Below are 21,672 nucleotides of genomic sequence, written 5' to 3'. Positions count from 1 at the left end.
ACATACATACATACATACATACATACTGCGGTCTAGCTTAAACTTGGACTCAGGGGGGTGGACGCCTCTGCCTTGCATAGTCCCCAGTGAATAGGCAGTTGGCCCTTCACTGGTAACCCTATTTTGGACTTATTTTAAATATATGAAGGTATTGCGGGCAGGAATTTTACCAAAAAGCCCCCCCTTTTAAAATACCTACACACATACATACCTACATACATACATTTCAGAAGTTTTAGCAGTTTTTAAGGACCCACTTTTAGGCCAGTGCACCAGAGCAAACTCTTGCCTTTTTTTAAACCCTACCCATTTTAACCAAATACATACATACATACATACATACAATTTTATTAATTAGCCTACTTATAAATCTCTTCATGGGCTGGGCCCAATTTATTTAAGTGAACTGGTGCACCCCAAGGTGAATTTGAGACAACTTAGGTCTTCAGACAAAGGTCTTCTCATTATCCCCACCACTAAGCTGCGAACCAAAGGAGATCGAGCTTTCGAATTTGTTGCACCTACGCTGTGGAATGATTTACCACTCTGCTTGAGAAACGCTGTATCTGTTGAGATCTTTAAGAAGCTACTGAAAACGCATTTGTACCGCAAACATTCTGGCTTGCTCCAGTGATTTCTATGTACAGTATTATCTACTTATTATGTACTTATATATTTCTAGGTACTGTCTTTGCTGCTCTGTTTCTTATTTCTTATATTTTTCTTATATATTCTTGTTTTATTCCTTTTATTTTATTGTACAGCACCTTGTAACAACTGTTTTGAAAGGCGCTCTATAAATAAAATTACCTTACCTTACCTTACCTTGAAGAGGTGCGCTAGTAGCAGGAGAGCAGAGAGTTTACACATTTGCTGCAATGTGGCTAAGTATGTTTATGGGTTGAAGCTCAGGTTGTACTTGGCTGTTGAAGGTTATGATATGATATGAAATGAAATATGAAATCAAATAAAATAGAATTGCATAGTGGAGAGTTAACATTGCAATTTTCAGACAGACAGATACATACCATTTAGACACACATAAAAATGTCTTGAGTAAAACAGCTTTAGTAGGAGATAAAATGACCCCCCCAAATAAATAAATAAAATAAAAATAAGATATAAATAAATAAAGGTGAAATATCCCTTTAAACAACAAATCTGAAACCATTTCCACCGTCATTTCAGAGGGTAAGGTTTATTTGCATCACCGGTGCTTCATTTGCATGGTTATTGATTGTATTATGCTTAGAATGGCAATCATCAGGACGACACACACACACACTGTTTATTTGTTTTTGAAGCTGATCCCACTGTGCAGTCTCAGTGTGTGTTCAGTGTATGTACTGTGGAGCTGTTCAAAGTGATTTAAATGGACAGCGTGTCCTGTGGCTCAGCAGTACACATGGTGTGGAATTGGTTTTCATGGTGTTATAAACCAGGCTAGCATATCTTCTCTGACCAGAGACTATTTACCGGGTGGCTCCATTCATTTTTACGCCCTTTTCTCTACAGGAAGCTGCACCTCAGTCAGAAATAGTATAGTGACACATTCTCTGTATACCCTTCATATCCCCTTCAGACACTCCCTCAATTCAGGGATGGATTAACCCCCACGAGGGCCCCTGGGCGGGTACATTTTCTGGGGCCCCCAGAATTTTCGTGTTTTTATCACATTGTTGCCCCTGGGCCACGGCCCCAATGGCTAATTTGGCCCTGCCTCAATTCAATATCCTCTGGCCACGCTGTCGGCCACTCTACCCCTGAGCCACTCCCAGTTACTCTAACCCAGAGGCTCCCAACCACTGGTACTAGTGGTACTTGTACCAGTGGTACACAGAGGAGTCACCCAAAAAAGGAGGAAAAAAAGACAAAAGTGGAATAAAGTATTTATATTACAGGTAGTTCTTCTGACCAAGAAATTTGTCGAAATAGGCTATCCAGCCGTGCTGAAATAAACATGACGGCACACCTAGCCGTTAATGTTCTCAAAGAAGATTTGAGAACGGATTAATCACATTAGATTTTGTCAGAGCAGCTTAGGAATGGAACAAAATGGGCAGGTCTACGCTCCTGTATTTTAGCATCAGCTATTATGGTGGTACTTAGAGAGACATATGTTCTGAAGTGGTACTTCAGTATAACAAGGGTGGGGACCAACGCTCTAACACAAAGGCCACTGAGCTGGTAGGGATGGGTAATAACTAATGATGATGTTTAATCGCTCTATAGCATCACAGTGATCTATGTGGTATTCAAGCAATATCAGTTCTGCTGTGTGGGTTCCTCTCAGGTCAGACTGTCTGCTCTTCTTTTTTAAACCGATACTCGAGAACGTTCCATTTGATGTTGTAGATGTTCGGTGTTTTTTACACACTTGACAGAAAGTGTCACAGCACAAATAGTCATCAGAACTCATTAGGATCATTTTTATTAGGTCTTTAATTAATGGCATGCTAGAGGAGTTGAAAGGAGTTGGCTGTACGTGTTTGCTGCTCGCACATTGAATTCAACTCATTGCTTATTCATGACGGGTCGAGGAGCGGAGAGGAGACGTGGTGATATCTGTTGAATCTCAATAAGAATTTCTGCATTCCACCCACGCACTTTCCTCACTTCTTTTCCAAATCTGCATTCAGCAAAGGGGGTCCTGGGTTCTCCGGTGTTATAGCTTAACCTAGGCCTGGTGTCAATGGTTACTGCCTCTCCTCAAAGTGAATCCATAGTCTCAGTAACGCAGAGGATGACATACATTGAGTAAATATGTACATTGCAAAACTCAATACATAATTGCAAGTTAATGAATAATTAATATTGATCACTGCAAGTGCGTGCGTGTGCGTGCGTGCGCGTGAACAAATACATGTGTAGTGGATGCCTGTCTGGGTTTCACACTCTTTCAACAACAAGGCAATTAAACGCTTTGCACAAAACATAAAGCATTAAGACAGAACATTAAGAGCAAATTGCGTGCAAAGAAACCCATTATAAAAGGACATTTGAATACAATTAAAAAACAGAGAATAGAGCTAGTGTAGGGAATTATGAAAAACAAAACCACAAACAGATCAGGTCTTAATCGAGTTAGTATTAAAGTCCTGGCGTCACTCGTTCGTCTTCATCCCCATGGTCGCAGACGTTTGTCTCTGAGAACAACATTGGACCAACTTAAAATCGTTTTTAAGCATTGTGGTCCAAAAATAAACAAACTGTCTTTGCCATATGGTCGGGGATGTGTCTCTGTAGCATTTATGATAGTCAGTCACTCATATTTGATATTTGATGTTTGAAAATTTGACTAATTTGGCGGCAGTAACATTTGCGTTTTCTCGCGGTCAGTTGATTCTTCATATAAAACAGGTAGGATGTGTAAATTGCGTTAGACTTCAGTGCTCTATAGCAAGCCCTTTCTTCTGTCTGTTTGCATACAGGCAGGTGTGTCATCTATCTCTACCTGATCTGATAAGTACGTAAGTAAGTACATTATTTATAAAGCACCTTTCAAGACAAAGTCACAAGGCGCTGAACAGTGTACACAGAACAATCAACAAGTTAAGATAATCACGACTTACGAGGCACGACAAGCTCGAGTTAAGCCTGGGAACCAGACAGATCTGCCACAGGTCGGAAAACATCCCCGGGGAGATTGATCTGGAGTTGTGTGGGTGACCAATCAGAGCCCACTATTCAAAGTGAGATCTTTTTGGCTGTGATGTTGGAATCTGTTTGTAACCGCGGCGCCGCTCATTAGAAATAAATCTTCCACACCAAAGTTCCAGACTAATATAAACGCAGTGATATTATAGTCTGGCCATGCCAGGCTAGAACGATTTTCCACTGCTGACCCCTCTCTCACCACAGTATTGATCTGCCTTGTCAGTCTTCACCAGCCGGAGCGCCCATGTGCAATCTAAATTCACTCTTCACTATTCACTGCGCAAGCTGTCTCGTTTTTTATCAGCTCACTGAGAGGAAAGCCACCAAAGCCCCCCGCCCCCCTCCCTCTCTCTCTCTCTCTCTCTCTCTCTCTCTTTGCTTTTGTTTCTTCAGTCTTCAGTGTCACTTTGATTTGCCCGCCCTGCAGGAGGGGATCGAGGGCATGAATCAATCAAACTCTGCGACGCTGTCGGCAACAGAAAGTGAATTCAACACTGTGGATTTCACGCCTTACTGCTGAGTACTGACCTTTGTCAAGAACATCCACATCTTTTCATGCATTGCAATCGGCATTCTGCTGCTCTGTGGCAAGAGATAAAAAAAATATATTGGCTGTTTACCATTTGCATTGTGTGATGCTGAGTTATGATTTGTTTGTGCAGTGCAAATTAAACATTTGTTCGATTGAAAACAAACCCCTCACAAACAAACAAAGTCCATTTTAAAATAATTTGTGTTATAAAAAACGTTCTATTGTCTCAATAGAAAGTTTGCTAAATAAAAACACAGATGTCTGGCATTACGCTGGTGCCTGTACTGATATAAGGGGCGCGTTCGGAAATATCGCACTGAGCGCACTGTGCAAGATCAGAAGAGTCATTTTAGTCTTAAAGGAGAAATCCACACCAAAACACTGTGGGAGCCACTGGGAGGGGTGAGGAAAATGGAGAACAGGGGCATCTATCAATCAATTCAAGGCCAACATGTATGTTGGGACAGGATTATAGGCTCATTCAGGGTACATGTGTTTTGGTGTGGATTTCTCCTTTAAGAAGTACGCAATATTAGAGGTTTAAAAGCATTCCGTCTTCTCTGTTCCAACAACACGGCATCTTCGCTCTACCTGTATCTGTGCAGGTTGATCAATAGGATGGTGATCTGATGGTCTTCTGTGTTCCACTCTACTACTTCAATGACTGTTCGAGCATGTCTCTTTCAGATCGTTTTCATCTCGTCTTTTCCCCTCGTAATCCATCCTTTTTAGATGAATGCCAACAGCTGGTAGACATAATAGACCACCACCTGTCCCCTCCCCTTCACCCCCGTCCCATGCACGACCAACCCCATTTGATGATGCGCTGCAACGGCAATCCTGGCATTACTCGCACTGACTGATGGACTGTCTTATACGGCATCTGTTCTCCGTGGTCAACATTGATTGATCTGGCTTTGGACGGGTTATATTATGGCCAGGCCTTCGTATAATCTGTCTATGTGATTACCTCGAAACTGATTAGCAATGTCCGCACTGTGATGGAAAATGAACGGCTTTCCTTCTGGCTTCAATTCACCTTCATATTGTGATTCAATTCACTGAATGCACTAGCTTTGCCTACTGTTCATGATATTATGTTTACAGCCAACGGTCCAAGGGCAGTGCTGTCTTTTAAGCAAGCATGTGTTGTACGGTAATTGGTAGCCCGGTTCACTTTCATTGTGTGCGTGCGTGCGTGCGTGCATGCATGTTTATTGATGTGTTCAAACGATGCAGACGCCACATGGCTAATGTTGTCTTCTGTCAGACTAAAGACCTGCCACACTCCAGCCCCCTTTGAAACTCCTGTGAAAGTTTATTAAACAGAGTTGTGTTCAGTTGGTCCTCCAAGGCCAGGCTGACAGATGCAGCCGTTCATTACAGCTCAGATTACCTTATGGCGTTAGACCTGCTCACCCAACTCCTCTACTCCTCCTCAACAAGAACCTGACCCCATGTGGGCTCCTGTAAGCTTTACAGAGGACACATCATGGACAGTTGGACAGTTGTTTGGCTCCAAAACTGTGGAATGCACTTCCCATTGCAGTCAGAACTGCAGCATCACTCCCAATCTTCCGCCGTAGCCTGAAAACCCACCTTTTCAGACTCCATCATGGCCCATAGCACTTACCCTAACCCCTTAGATAGCATTTATGTTGGCTTAGATAGCATTTGACACAGACTTATAGCATGTTATGTAGACAGCACTATAATTGTATTGTATATAGTCATAGCACGCCATAGTACATATGTATAGCATAGTAGTGAATATGTATAGTTTATTATGTATAGTGTATGTATAGTTTCATCATATAGATATTCCGCTGTTACCTTCTTAGCTTACGCATGTTTCATGATAAATGCTTTTATGTGATGTATTCCCATGATTTTGTTCTTGCTTAAATGTAAGTCGCTCTGGATTAAGAGCGTCTGCTAAATGCCTAAATTGTAAATTGTAAATTGTCCATGGCAGAGACAACGCAGGGTTTTACTGAGCACCACAAATGGGAAATAAGCTTTCACCTTCACTCAGAGTGGCATTGGAGTTTTTCTTGCTTATGTTCAATGAAATAAGAACATTCCATAAATTTTTTATAGTTAATTTCCTGTCTTCACTGTTTTGTTTTATTGCAATTGCACAGTGTGTGTGTGTGTGTGTGTGTGTGTGCGCCACCAAAGCCAAGCCTCAGGTCTGTGAGAGCTTCCTCATTAAATGCCTGCCTCTTTTTTTTAAACAAATAGCAGCACTTTTTGCAGTCACTTTGGGACAAATGGCAGCATTTAAGATCTGTTAAAAGGTGCAAGGTCCAGCGGTCTACTTGGTACAGATAGTAGACCTTAGGGTGGGGGTGTTGCTGTGTTTGCACATTGTTGTATTTCGCACAATAGGTATGGGAGTTTTTTGTCATTGGTCATAGTTTCAAACTCATGTTGGGTGTGTGTAATCTGTGGGAAGTATACGTGTCTCTGATGTCTTGGTATAGTGGGCAGGTGGTTAGAAAGTTTTGTGTGCAGTAGGTGCATATACAGTAGTCTGTCTTCCCTTGGGAGTGGGGTCTTTCTGTCCAATCTGTGGATTGTGGTCTAGTGGGCAATTAGGCTTAATTAAATGAACTCATTAAATGGCAACTTAGTGGGATTTCAGTTGTCAGAGAATAACTTTTTGCCAGCAGCAGCTTTAGAGGGGGAATATCAAAAAGTTATTCTCTGACAACTGAGAGAAATCCCACTAAGTTACCATTTAATGAGTTCGTTTAATAAAGCCTAATTGCCCACTAGACCACAACTCTTCTTTGTATTGTTATAGCCCCATTTGGTCTGTCTTCTGTCTTTGGTCTGTGGTCCGTTATTCTTTCTGTCTTCCTCTCTCTCTACTTCAGAGATGTCTTCTCCTGGTACTAGCCATAGTATTGACATCTATTGCAGTAAACTAAATTAAAACTCCTTGATTATTACGCAGATAAGGCACCCTGGGGTTCATTAATGTTCCAATGATTTATTTCCTCTCATTACTGAGTTAGAATGACTTATTCTTTAAATATGTAATTCATTTTACTCCCTGCATTGGGGCCATGGTCGCACCAAACAATTTTAGAAGGAAAACATCAGGGGGGGGGAAATCCACTTATAATATGAGCCACTGTGTTTTATCAGTCAGTTTCAGGACTGTTTTTAAGTTAAAGTCTTAACAGCCAAGCAGCAAGCAAATTTATTGTATGTCAAGAAAGTCAACATAATATTTGACAATATGTTGCGTCTTGTCAAATTGTGTTGATTCTGAATGAGCCAAATGGGATGTGTGTGTGTGTGTGTGTGTGTGTGTGTGTGTGTGTGTGTGTGTGTGTGTGTGTGTGTGTGTGTGTGTGTGTGTGTGTGTGTGTGTGTGTGTGTGTGTGTGTGTGTGTGTGTGTGTGTGTGTGTGTGTGTGTGTGTGTGTGTGTGTGTGTGTGCTTGTGCGTGCGCAAATTCAGCAATCCAGTCAAACCCTATAGTCAAACACACAGACGTCATTATTTTTCTGGCCATAGGGTGCAATTTCAAATTGAGCTACTGTTATCTCCAGTACTACAAATACTATTAACATAGCAATGCTATAGTTTCTAAGTGAAAGGAGTTGGATGGCTGCAAACTGCAGTATTGGGGATGAAGTTTTGGTCCCTCATGGCTCAAGCCTATTTATTAGCCTGCAGGTGTCCGGGGCTCCTACAGAGGAGAGAATGGTATTCCAGCAGAGCTGTCAGTTGCGGCCATACCTCCATCCAGATACCTAGAGACTCACTCCATGGGCCCGGGTGGAAATCCAACGGAGGATACGTGGGGACATAAAGGTGCTGTATGGTCACTGGGAGCCCCACTGACAGGCAATCTGCTATGATGTAGAGGCTCTGTTCTCCCACCCTCCTCAGCCTCACTCCATGTCCTCCAGCATCCTTCAAGCACCGCCAGGCCTGACCAACCGGAAGCAAAGACACGACACTCTTCCCTCTCTTTTCCCCAGACAGATAACTGAAACAGAGATGGATTCCATCGTGTCTGTATAGGGGGGAAATGGGGGAAGGGTTGTGCTTTAATTGAAGTGGGATGTCAAAGAGTTTGTTTCGCAGAGTTTCACCAGGTTTGCCGTTTGTGCTGGATTCAATGTGTGTAAGAAGGAAGAGCAGTGGAACGCTTAATGCGGTGAACTCAGATGAGTATCTCGCTTGACACAGATTTGGCTCATTCATACTTTGTGATATGACAGTGGCACTTGATGAAGATGAACATATAAATGTGGCTTAACTGTTACTCTAGCAGAGCTCTCTCTCTCTCTCTCTCTCTCTCTCTCTCTGGGCAGTGTGCCTACAGATTTAAATTGTTCAGCACTGGTTGTAAATAGATGTTTTTAAAGTTTAATTGAATAGTCATGCTGCATGACTCATGCATTGCTGCACCTATTATTTCCAACAACAAGGCCTTGTTCACGGAGGTGGAACGAAACCTCTTTTTAATAATACACAACAGTCTTTCTGGAGATTCCTCCATGTATTTATTATGTGTTTTTATTTTATTTTATATAATTCTTATCCCATGATTTTGTAACCCACCCTACAAACTGGGGAGAGCACAGACTTGAACTCATGCTTCCTTCATGCATGAGTGTCCAAATTTGTCCTTTACACCTGGCAGGGGGGAGTTCCCCTGGTTGGACGTAGCGCGTGGAATGAACACGTTATTCCAACCAGTTCCTTTCTCCTCATCAGGCGCCCCGGCTGGCCAGGGGGAGGCAGTTTAGAGACCAGGATTACTGCATGTTTTTGTGAGGGTACCTACCCTAGAGGGGACATGGGGAGAACATGCAAACTCCACACAGAAAGGCCTGTGGCCTATTCTGTGGTTCATCCACACATATCCACAGAGGTACACTTGTTATCGATCCTTTATACAGAGATTCATCATTCTTATGATCAACAACACATGAGGTGTATGAAGCCATGCAACATTTGTCTGTAAACAAAGCATGTGGGATGGATCAGATCACTGCAGAGTGCAGAGCACCTGAAAAATGCTAGTCTGAGACTATCTCTCTCTCAGTTTTGCTGGTTTTATGATCCATGGTGTATTACCCGACTCAATGCTTTCAGTATTGCTTGTCCCAGTTATTAATTAAAGATAAAGCTGGTAAGGTTAGTAGCCTGGATAATTATAGGCCCATAGCTTTAGCCAGCATCATCTCCAAAGTAATGGAAAGAATGCTACTGGATAGAGTAGCTGAGTATATCCACTCCTTTGATAACCAGTTTGGTTTTAAACCAAAGCATGGTACTGTGAAATTGTGAGCAAATACAAGACTAGTAATTCATCAGTCCTCATGTGTTTTTTTGATGCGTCCCGTGCCTTCGATAGGATTAACCATAATAAGCCCTTTATGAAAATGAAGCAAAGAGGAGTGCCCGGTTTTATTGTGAGGGTCCTGGCCTACTGGTACACCCACCAGACCATGCTGGTCAAATGGGGTGGGAGTATATCAGCTCCATTTGGTGTAAGCAATGGCATGAGGCAGGGGGGAATCTTATCCCCTACAGTATCTTATTTAATTTATACATGGATGGCTTGTCTGCTCAACTGAGAACCTGTAACACAGGGTGCATGGTCGGAGAAACACTAGTAAACCATCTGATGTATGCAGATGACCTGGTGGTCCTCAGTCCCAGTAGTGCTGGTTCTAATAACATTGTGGATATAATATTGATACTAGGGATGCCCCAATCACGTTTTTTGGCTCCCGATCCGATTCCGATCATTTGAAAATGACACGATCGGCCCCCGATTTACGATCACCCGATCCGAACGGGACAACCCTAGTCCAAAGCCTTGGTTCACTCCATTCTTTGTGTGTGTCTACGTATAGGTCCCGTATGTGAAGGTCGCTCCCGAGGACATCCTGAAGGTCCAGTTCCCCCGCTTCACCACCCTGGACATGAGGCCCACCAACAGCGACATCAGCCTGGCTGTGGCCGGCCTTCTCACCTTCTTCAACAGCACCACCGCCTGCCTCATCTGTGCACAGGCCGACTGTGAGTGTGTGGCACAGCACAAATATATGAAATCTACAGTAGATACATGCACAACAGATTGAATGTTCACACCAATCATATTCAAATACTGCCAACTGTTCACATACTATACAATGCTGCATCTGCACAGGCAACATGAATAGTTGATATATAGCTGTGTATTAGTGATGCGCGGGTCGGCTTTTTTTCATAACCCGCCCGTCCCGTCCCGCCACGGGAACCAGCCCGCACCAACCTGCCCCGCAAAACAATATATTAATCAACGGCCCGCCCGCCCCGCGGCCCGCGAAAACAAAAAGTAACGACCGGCTTCTCAACACCCAGTGCAGAGCACTGTGCACGCCTGCACAGCACCGCGCTCAATTAAGAAAGATTGGGTGCAGATGTGCTCATTGCGCTGATGACAGTCGAGGTTCCGAGCCTCAGAACGGAGAGGGCACTTTTCTGGTCAAAAAGGCAGGGGCTAAAGTGCCCTTTCATAAGCAACACAGGAAATAAAACGTCTGGGTTTCCGAGGCTACACATTGATGAACAACAGAACAACAAGCTGATGGTTTCAGCAGGAGTAGACAGTAGACACAGGAGAGCAGGTACCGGAATGCTTTTATTCTCCTTTTCGCCGCCGATAATTGCGCTGAAAACCTTGGCCTGTCCGCCCACCCCTGCGAGCAACGGGCCGGCCCGCACATCACTACTGTGTATATATAAGCATACATTTTCTCACACATGCTCTCCCTCACACACAAATACACACACACGAACATGCACGCACACAAGCACACACAAACACATTATCTCAATCAACATATGTATACTATTTTGAAGCAGCTGTAAACAACTCCCACGCTATGTGGGACCGACTCGATGTGAGAAACCCAAAGTAAATTACTTTTATTTTCCTCCATCGGTTCAATAATATCCTCATCGTTATCAAAATATCAAGCAATTGATTTGTCATCACTCAACACCACTGAAGTGCCCTTGAGCAAGGCACTCAACTCCCAACTGCTCCAAGTGGAGCTGCTTAGTGGCCAACAGTATAAGACTGTGGTTGTACTGGTCAGCTCCCAGTTTTTAATGTGTGTGTCTGTCTGTGCAGGGCGTTGCTAAGATGTACTAAGTACTAAGATGTATGGTCAAAACAGAAAATAAAGATTAGGCAGAATGTCACAGTCTATTGTACAAGTAGACTACATTTAGCAGCAGATATGAGCCTGTCACAGACATGTGCAGAGCAAGTTCTGTCAGGAAACTCAGTGCAGTTGCTGGCGGCCGTCCAAATCTGGAAGTTTGCACTGCTCATTCCTGCCTGCTTTGCTGCTGTCATGCTGCTGCTGCACACACCACTGCTGTCTTGCTCAAACACTGCTGCGCACCCGCCAGCACCCCAGCTACCATCTGTTGTTTTGGACCTGCTGTTTATGTACAGTAGGCTACAAGGTATTCAGAGTCCCTATGGTCGGGACTGATGCGCTTTATCCGTGTACATAAAAAGCAGATCCAATTCAATCGCCAAACCATAATAAATATATTGCTCATTTTATATTCAATAAATATATATTCTAACCATCCATGAGTTGTCCTGACAGAAATAAATGTAGCCATGTTTACATAATAAAGTGACAATGATTGTGTGATATGACCTGGCATGGTGACAGGGTTCAGCAGGTGTTCCAACAGCCTGATGGTTGACACTTGGAAACTGTTCTAAATGATGGAATGGAATGAATGGCCTTTGATAGGTATCGCTTGTCTTGCTGCTGTAGTGTCCATGCCAAAGACCACTTTTGGAGCTCGCCCTCCCTTGTAGTGGCGTGAACAGGCTATGGCTGGGATGGTTAATGGCCTTAGCTATGCACTGCTTCTTGTATGAAAAAATAAATGAAAAAAAATCCTGGTTTGGTGTGTCATGAAGCCCTATACCGTCTATGTCATGTGCCTGTCCCCCACCTTATTGTAGGCTAGTGAGCAGTAAAACTAAAATCTTCTGGATGACGTTGCAATGAGCTTTGAAGAAAAAGAGTCTGACATATCAGCCATTCGGGGGCTTACTGATTTGTTTAACAAAGCACTATAGACTTATAGACTATAGACTTAGACTATAGACTTTTTTGTTTAACAAAGCACTATAGACTTATAGACTATAGACTTAGACTATAGACTTTTTTTTCACACTAAAAAAGGTTTGGTCTGGTCTTTTGTAGTTCCATTGTAGCTGCAAGAAATGTTTGTCCTGCTACATTTTGTCCTCGATAAAACCTGCTCAATATTTACATTTCATTACATAATATTAGTTCTATAGAACCTGCCCAATATATGTTTCTCTACAACATCGATTTTACTTTCTGCTCTCCTCCCTCACTTCACAGCGATCGCTCACACATCATCTCAGGAATGCTTCAGCCTCCTGTCACCACAACAATATGGCCTTGTGTTTGCTTAGCAATCTGCAGTCAGCTAGAAAATAACATGAATGTGCTGTAATAATACGTTGGTTACATTAACCCTTGAATTGTGATAGAAACCAGCTGACATGTTTTGGTGTTAGCAGGTCAAATTTGACCGATGAACACTGTTTAAAATATTAATTTGGGTTAGTGCAGTAAGTTTTCACAACTTATTTCCCCCCCCCCCCCCAAAAGTAACTAGTTACTATTTTCACAAGCCTTAAGTGATACTGTGGTTATGTATAATGGTAGACTGGGTTGGGATGGAGTTGCTTTGCAGGCTGCTGATCCGGTCTAGATCTAGACTCTGGAGTGGATACGTAAATGATGCGCCCTTGTCTGTACGTTTGAAGTTTCGGATGTGGAAGGGCGGGCTTTAAACCGTCCGGAACGTGGAACAAACTAGCTAGTGTGAGACTTAAGTCAGACTGCAAGAGACGTAACAAACTAAACATGGAGGAGATTGCATTTCATTATACTTTTGAGCCCAGGTTTGGTTTTAATTTAGTCTGTAATTTGAATTCATACCAGGGGGGCAGTCAGCCAGATATTTCGTGAAGCCTCATTTGAAATCGGTAGTTCATATACTAGCCTGTTGTGGCGCTGGACTGGACCCAAAAAGCCCCATAGCTCCATAGAGGCCCATGTATTTTGGCCCAACTTCACCTAGACTGTATTACCTTAATAAACATGGTCATGAATACTTTCTGCTTCCAGTCACTAGTTTAAAGTCTCATTTCTAATGTCATAATATTCTTTTTGGAAAATTATGGTGCCATTTATTTAAAAAATGACCATAAAGTCGCGCATGTTCTGAGGGGCGTGGCTACCGTTACAGTCTATGATCGGGATTCCCCTCCCACTCGAGTCAAAATAAAAACCAACGGAGAAGAAGGGGGGAAGTCCCGCCTCGTTGTCTGGGCCAGCCAATGGCCAGCTGGGCTAAAACGGATCTAGAAAGATGGCGACTTACAGTGCATTAGAATGCAAGGGATTTCAGGCTTCATTTTACGTTCATGTTAGACCCGGGGAACGCTTTGTCCATATTTTTTACAGTCTATGATTCATACACAGTAAAAGTCTTACTGTCTTACTGTTACTGTCAAATGAGTGTACAAATGGAACCAAATAGATCATGATGTGTACACTAAAAGTGAAGTGCAGCATATGGAAGACTTTGAATGCACCACTTCACTTTAGTTCTATATATCCCACTTGGGGTAGTTTGTTTATTGAGTCCTGCATCCTGGCCAGGTGGTGTAAAATCATCCTGATGACATTAAAACACATCACTAATCTTTCCTGTGTTCATACGCTGCCCACGAGCAAACACAAATAAAGTGTTGACGACAAAACCATGGCCACCAGAGACAGGCACTGAATCTTGATAAATAGCTCGTTTCCAGCCGATGGCTTCAAAAATATCTATCACTGTCAATTATAGAGTTTAGAATATCTGACGTGCATCATTTAATAAAGCAATAAGCCCCAAGAGTCTGTTGTGTACTAATGTAGAAATATTATAACTGCTAAGGAGTCTTGTTAGGCACGACATGTACAGCAGTATTGATTTTTGAGTGCACAGCACACTTTGTTGTCTCCACCAGGCCACTCCGTCCGTCCGTCCGTCCGTCCGTCCGTCCGTCCGTCCGTCCGTCCGTCCGTCCGTCCATATGTGTGTGTGTGTGTGTGTGTGTGTGTGTGTGTGTGTGTGTGTGTGTGTGTCCGTCCGTTACCAGCTAATATTCGGCACCGTTAACCCGGTCTATACCAAACATTGCACACACACTCCCTGGAGGCTCAGTCAATATCGGGCGATTCGGTCCTACTTTCAGATTGCCCTATAACTCTTCTCCTCGAATATTTTTGAGGAGCACTGGCCCCTCCTATGTCCAGCTTTGAGGGTCTGTGTAAACACAAACTTTGAAGACAAAAGTGCATAAACACAAACATTGAAGACAAATGTGAGGACGCACATTTGGCTGGAATATATATGATGTATGATGACTCAATTCACACGGGTGTGATTTTATAATATTTTCCAAGTTCCCAGAGTAGCTTTATTGTAACTGGCACAGCAGGTCTCTGTGGATTGAATATTATTTTGGAGTGAGCCAGGTGTATTTCACACTATATGCACCTCACAAATTACTGCTCTATGGCTAATTAATATTATCTTAGCAATCTCAGTGGACCTGGTACAGTATATGCAGTAACTGATGCTGTGCTGCTGAGAATGTCTTGATTAAGTTCATTATTCTCCGTTACCTACTCAAATGCATGAGACAATCCCCATGAGAAAAAAAGTTAACGCCTTTAATATATTTTTGAGGGGCGCTTTGAGGATGTGTGTAAACACAAACATTGTCCTACATGCCATTGATAATGAATGGCCAATTTTGAGTGTAAAAACAAACATTGCATAAACACAAATATTGTAGACGAAGGTGCAGAGGACTCAAATTCTGATTGGCCGGAATGAGATGATGTATGATGATGTACCAGGATAAGAGCGCAGGTGTGATCTTTTTAGACGAAGTCCTAAAGAAAAGTGACCTGAAGTCACGCAAACATAATGTAAAGACTTTGGCCAATACAAACAGTAGTGTCTCATCAACTTTTGCATCTGTTGTCGTTGCATAATATGGGATATAACTTATTATACCTCATTTTGTGTACTTGGAGTTACAAACCAAATGGTGCGTTATGAACAGAACTAGCCTGGCCCAGCCGCAGCGTGCTTTCTGGTCTAGAGGGGTGGGCGCGCATGGAGCAAGTGCTGGAGAATATTGGTTCACTGATCGCCCGCCCCTCCCTGGTAGAAAACAGCGGAGAAAACTGATGTCACCATTATTTCGAGCGACGCCCCTCTTGCACTGTAGTTCACTCCCACTCCTAGACCAGGACATGTATCTCGTTCCCCCCTGGGTACCGATAATGAATAAAAACAGTCTGTCTTTGTGCTCCAGTACTCCAGTGTTAGGCACCAGTGGTAGACTCCTACTGTTTAGCTACAGCGTTTTTTATCTACTGTTATCTCAATTTACCGTACATACAGTAGTAGACACACACTGATTTAATGTACCCAAGTTGGACAGTGTTTCGTGTTATAGTTTTGAAACTTTCTTGAAAGGATTTTCTGCTTGAAATCATCTGAATCACAACAGAAACATGACTAATATTATGTCTCCAATTTGAATTGTGTTCTTAACTGTTTAGAATGTGTTGATTCTGAATATAACATATCTGTATAAACTTCTCTCCTCTTCTGTGTGTGTGTGTGTGTGTGTGTGTGTGTGTGTGTGTGTGTGTGTGTGTGTGTGTGTGTGTGACACGCGCGTGCCCTGTTTATAGGCCTGTTGAACCTGGAGCGTCTCCTCAGACAGTTCCTCATCTCGAAGGAGACCCTGTCTGTCCGTATGCTAGATGACAGCCAGGACCCCACCCCTCTGCTCAAGGAGATACGAGATGATAAAACTGCCACCATCATCGTCGAGGCCAACGCCACCATGTCACACATCATTCTTGAACGGGTGAGTCTGGTCCTCGACATACATAACGATTGTTTGTGGAGGATAGTAACTACACTTATAACCACAACATAGCAATTATGACTGATTTGACCCCTAGCTATTAGTATTGTATACTATTATTGTATGTTGCATTATTCTCAGTGAATAATATAGGGCATGAATAATATAATATCCCGACCCGTACACGACCATAATCCTTCCAACTATTGTGAGTGTGAGAGGTGAAGTTATTATCGGTAAGTGCTTTTGGCCTTGGCTTGGGCTCAGTGTTTAAAGAACAGCAATGGAGCAGAAAAATAGTCTCAAATAAAACACATCGCTGTACATTAAATTATACGTACAAGAACATTAAATTACCTTGTTTCAGTGATGAACACATTTAGCGCCATTGCCGTAGATCTGCGGCAATGAATGAATAGTATCACGCTCCCTGTGATTGATGTACGGCGATTGGTCTTTTATAGTGCTTATAATCAATCAGGTCGTAATGTTACTTGCATTAGCATTGGGTTGCTATAGTGATGTCAACAGCAATGGAGATCTTGAACTGTGCACGCATCTGCACCCACTGTATCTGTTTCTTTTGATCGCCTTTATCTCCAAATCCTTGTCCCAGATGGCATTTCTGGTCAAAGAAAGGTTTATTCGACGGCCGATAGCCAACGCTGTAATCGTCAGCCTTTCTGTGGGTCAGCCTTTTCGGTCGTTGAGCGGTAGATCGGGATATGGTCCGACACAACACACAGTGTAAGTAACAAAAGTAACATCCGGTCGTGGGTTTTGGCTCTTCAAATTTAGGGGAAATCCTGGCGTGAATTACAGAAAATGAATTAATTAATCCTGGCGTCCAAACGGTTAATCACCTTTACGAAATCCACATTGATTGGAATAATGTGACAGCATAGATGTTACCCAGTAAACATTACTGTTCTTGTGCATTTTTATACGGTACATACTGTACTGTTACACCCATATATTAATTACCATTTACCACACACCTCACACGCAGGCATGCACACACAATATAGAAATAATAAAGCACTCTGGTTGACCACTTTTGTTCTGACACAATTTGTTTCTCTGGGGAAGAAATAACACAAAAATGCTGACTGAGCAGGTGCTATAAAAACATGCATGTCGTCTTTAAAAATAATGTAAGTGGGATGACCCAATTACACTGTGCTGTGCTTTGTGTGCTGCAATCTGCATCATGCACTGGAGGCCGGGGCCGTCCCTACAATTGAGTCAAAACATGTTCACTAAAATATTTATCACATTATTTATCACACTTTTTAACTAACAATAAAATTTAAATAATCGTCTGTCAAAAGAAATAATGACATCATGGCTGTGCCGAGACTAGGGCATACGATGATTTACGATTCTCTCCCTATTGGTGCATAACTCGGACGATTCTCTCCCTATTGGTGCATAACTCGGACGATTCTCTCCCTATTGGTGCATAACTCGGACGATTCTCTCCCTATTGGTGCATAACTCGGACGATTCTCTCCCTATTGGTGCATAACTCAGACGATTCTCTCCCTATTGGTGCATAACTCGGACGGCTCTGCATCGACTGAAGGTGACTTCGCAGTGCGGAGTCACCGCTTACTCGGCGGTGTCTCATGTGGCTCAATTCACCTTCACGCATTGTACCTACTGTATGTCGATGAAACTGAGTGTACATTGTACCTACTGTATGTCGATGAAACTGAGTGTACATTGTACCTACTGTATGTCGATGAAACTGAGTGTACATTGTACCTACTGTATGTCGATGAAAATGTAGGTACATTGTACCTACTGTATGTTGATGAAACTGAGTGCACCTTTTTCAATCTGACAGGGTGTCCAATCGTACTGTGACATATATTCTCCCCTGTGTTCACTGTTTGCTGTCAGGTCCAAATGTTTAACGGTATTGTTTTCTACTTATTCAGTGATTGTTTTTACCCATGCTTGCATGGTCTCTAAAAGTCTCTGTACAGGACATCACCTGCTTTGCCTTGTCTCCTTCTGGGTTCTACTTCTCAGCCCTGACACTCATTAAGTGATGTTTCTTTGTTAAAATAAGTTGGAAAATGGTGCATTTATATAGCGCCTTTTATCCAAGGCGCTTTACAGAGATTGTGCATTACATTCACCCATTCACACACACACACACCGATGCCGGCGTAAACCATGCAAGGCACCAACCTGCTCATCGGGAACAATTAGGGGTTCAGGGTCTTGCTCAAGGACACTTTGACACTAACTCTGGGGGAGCCTGGGTTCGAACTGGGAACCTTGTGGTTTCCATCCGGTCACTCTACCCCTGAGCCACTGCCGCCCCAAGTTGCATTGCTATAGACTAGAGAGTTTGTTCATTAATAGGTCTCCCCGTCTCCCCAGTTATTTAGTAAACAGAAAATACTTCCTGGTCGGGGTACAATTTCATCCAATCTAGAAGATTTAATTCATAAGGTTTAGTTCCAAAGCTATTGAGTAAATCTTCTGCCAGAAATATCCCATTGGCTGTATAGGGCTAGTCTCCCATTGGCTTAGAGGCCAGTCAATCATGAAAATTAGGGCGGCTGTGGCTCGGGAGGTACAGCAGGTCGTCCAATGATCCACATGTCGTAGTGTCCTTGGGCAAGACACTGAACCCTACATTGCCTGTGTGAGCTTGCCACCATTGGTGTGTGAATGTGGGAAGTGAGGACGCTGGCGTTGACTGTTCGCCGCTTCACCTCCCAATGTATGAATGAATGAACCATTGTAAAGCGCTTTGAGCACTTTTAGCTATAAACATTATTAAAATCTCGAAACTACATCACTACTAATGACTAGACTAGAAAGTCTGAACAGTGAAAAGACCACTAGTGTTTGCTAAAACTGCCCACACAGTATAAGCTATGCCATCATCATCATCATTGCCCAATATGATTGCCCTGTAGTGGACCCTAAAGTGATTGTGCGATTTACAATTTAGGCATTTAGCAGACACTCTTAATCCAGAGCGATTTACATTAAAAAAAGCATGGGAATACATCACATATATAGAATGCATTTATCATGAAACATGCGTAAGCTAAGAACGTAACTAGAACATATCTATATAATGACACTATACAGTACATATAAACTATACATATATACTGTAACTACTATGCTATACATATGTACTATGAAGTGCTATGACTACATACAATGCAATTATTGTGCTGTCTACATGACATGCTATAAGTCTGTTTCAAATGCTATCTAAGTCTAAAAAGTGCTATCTAAGGGGGGTGCAAACAGTGTATGTCTTTTAATCATAGTAATTAAGCATTTTCAGTGTTTTTTTCCCGTCAGGTTTGGGGGTATTTTTAGCGCCCCAGAGTGACAGCCAGGCATATTATTATTATTTCCGCAAATAAGACCTTAAAAATAGCCTATAACAACATTAGCAGCAGCAGTTTCCACAGGGGCCCGCTGACCCTGTAAGAACACACTACAGTAGGCATTTCTGCAGTTCACTTGGCACAGCGGCCCAACTCTACAGTATAACATTAGATGCTGTATAAAATACAGTATCACAAGTTATGGTGGCCCATCATCAGAACAGTACGCAATCCTAAATACCTGCACGTTTTGTTGTTGTCGTCATCCTCCACTTCCTCCTCCTCTTTTAAAACAAACCGCATGCTGTCCCCAAGGCTAAACTCCAAGTAGCAGTTAAACTCTTGCTTCCTAAAAAGTATATATTCCATATTCCATATGCAACAAACGACAATAACGGATGCAAAAGTCGAGAGACTGGGAGCTGTTAGTTATATGCACACGTTTTGTACGGGTCATAACACAGGCTTGATGTGTTATGACCTCAAGTCCTCTCAAAGCGGACGCACAGTATTTTTTTGTTTGTACAGTACTTGCAATGTGATCATTCATCCCATGTTTTATTTTGTAAAGTAAGTAGCTATGACCAGGAAGGAAGCCTAATTGACTTGAAAATGAAACTAAACTAATAATAGAGACATATTGTATATTGTAATGTGCATTTGGGGTGGCGGAGCGCCCCCTACAGGTACCGGAGCCATGCCTCTACAGGTAGGGGAGCTCAAGTTACAGGTACCGGGCCCAGGCCGTAGCGTAACGGTCTGGGCACCGGACTGGTAATCCAGTCGCAGTGTGCCGCGGGTTCGACTCCCGGACCCGACACGGCCTTTACTGCATGTCATCCCCCCATCTCTCTCCCGTTTCCTGTCAGCCTACTGTCTGTCCCTTCAAAAATCAATAAAAGGCGTAAAAATATCTAAAAAAAAAAAAAAAAGTTACAGGTACCGGAGCTGAGCTCTGCCAAGCTCGGGCTGAAATAAAGCCCTGAGCATTTTCAAACGTCAACATTTCAGTGGAGCCAGATGCTAATAAATAAAATGTATACTTATCAGCACCTGGCTCCTTTAAATATGTTTTTTTTAATCACCAGTGGGAGGATGAAATGAATGTAATGAGTTTATACATGGCTTGGTTGAATGCTTGATTATGATTGAATATGTAAAGAAGAAAAAAACAATCATTATGATGTTTTCTTTCTTTTTTTTACCTTCAGCTTTTTATGTTAGAAGTAAATACATTCCTAATGTGCATTGCACCAACATTGATCAGCAGCCAGAGCTGTGCATTGTTTTTGCAAAGAATGTTAAAGGACCACTTCACTTCACCATCTTCATATAATTGGTCCTCACTAATGTTCATGATAAAATGGCACAATTCTACTCTTTCTACTTTATTTTTAGATTTGTATTATCGTGAGAACGATGGCTTCCATTTTCGCATTGCAACTTTTCAGGAATAGGAAGCCTGCAGTTTCTATTAGCTTGGATTCCCTGATGATGTCACTGGTGGACGGGTTTCTGAACTGCCCACTGCCCTCCTATGAGACACAGACCGAGTAGAAAAACATTGTTGCATTTTATCATGAACATTAGTGAGGATCAATTATCTGAAGATAGGTTGAAAAGGGGTGAAGTGGTCCTATATTTAAATCAAATTGAAATGTCCACCTCATATCCTTCAGAATGGCTTCTCAGTATGAGTTTGGTTTAATGAAATGATAAGTCTGGGCTTAGACTAGAGCAGCATACTAATAGCAAGTAAGTAAATTAATTGATCTATTGAGTCATCGTTAGATAAGAACGTGTCTGCTTCCTCTGTTAAATGGGGATAGAGTTAAACAAAGTCACTGACTTTACTCTTTGTCCCCATCTTCCCTTTTCTTCACCTCCTCCTCTCCCTCGCTCCCTTCTGTCTTTTCCTTGCCTCCATCTTGAATGTCTTTCTCTGCAGGCGTCAGAGCTGGGAATGCTGTCTGTCTACTACACATACATCTTCACCTCTATGGTAAGGAAATTGTACACAGGGAACAGACCACTGGATATTGGGAGTAAAGACCTGGAGATTCTTATACAGTCCGACCG

General features: G+C 42.6%; 1 protein-coding gene across 3 annotated transcripts in view; it reads left to right on the top strand.

The window, feature by feature from the left end:
* Positions 1-21,672, top strand: part of grik4 (glutamate receptor, ionotropic, kainate 4) — a 233,162-nt gene that overhangs the window by 148,686 nt on the left and 62,804 nt on the right. For 2 of the 3 annotated variants that reach the window (XM_083772590.1, XM_083772589.1), the window contains exons 6-8: positions 10,080-10,245; positions 16,047-16,225; positions 21,542-21,595. In XM_083772590.1, the coding sequence (XP_083628716.1) occupies positions 10,080-10,245; positions 16,047-16,225; positions 21,542-21,595 (399 nt within the window). The remainder of the gene's footprint in view (positions 1-10,079; positions 10,246-16,046; positions 16,226-21,541; positions 21,596-21,672) is intronic. The other variant, XM_083772591.1, reaches the window with a different exon arrangement.

The sequence above is a fragment of the Protomyctophum parallelum genome (genome assembly GCF_964188405.1).
Source record: "Protomyctophum parallelum genome assembly, chromosome: 9".
In the NCBI taxonomy this organism is placed as follows: Eukaryota; Metazoa; Chordata; class Actinopteri; order Myctophiformes; family Myctophidae; genus Protomyctophum; species Protomyctophum parallelum.
This window is presented reverse-complemented; position numbering and strand designations above follow the sequence as displayed.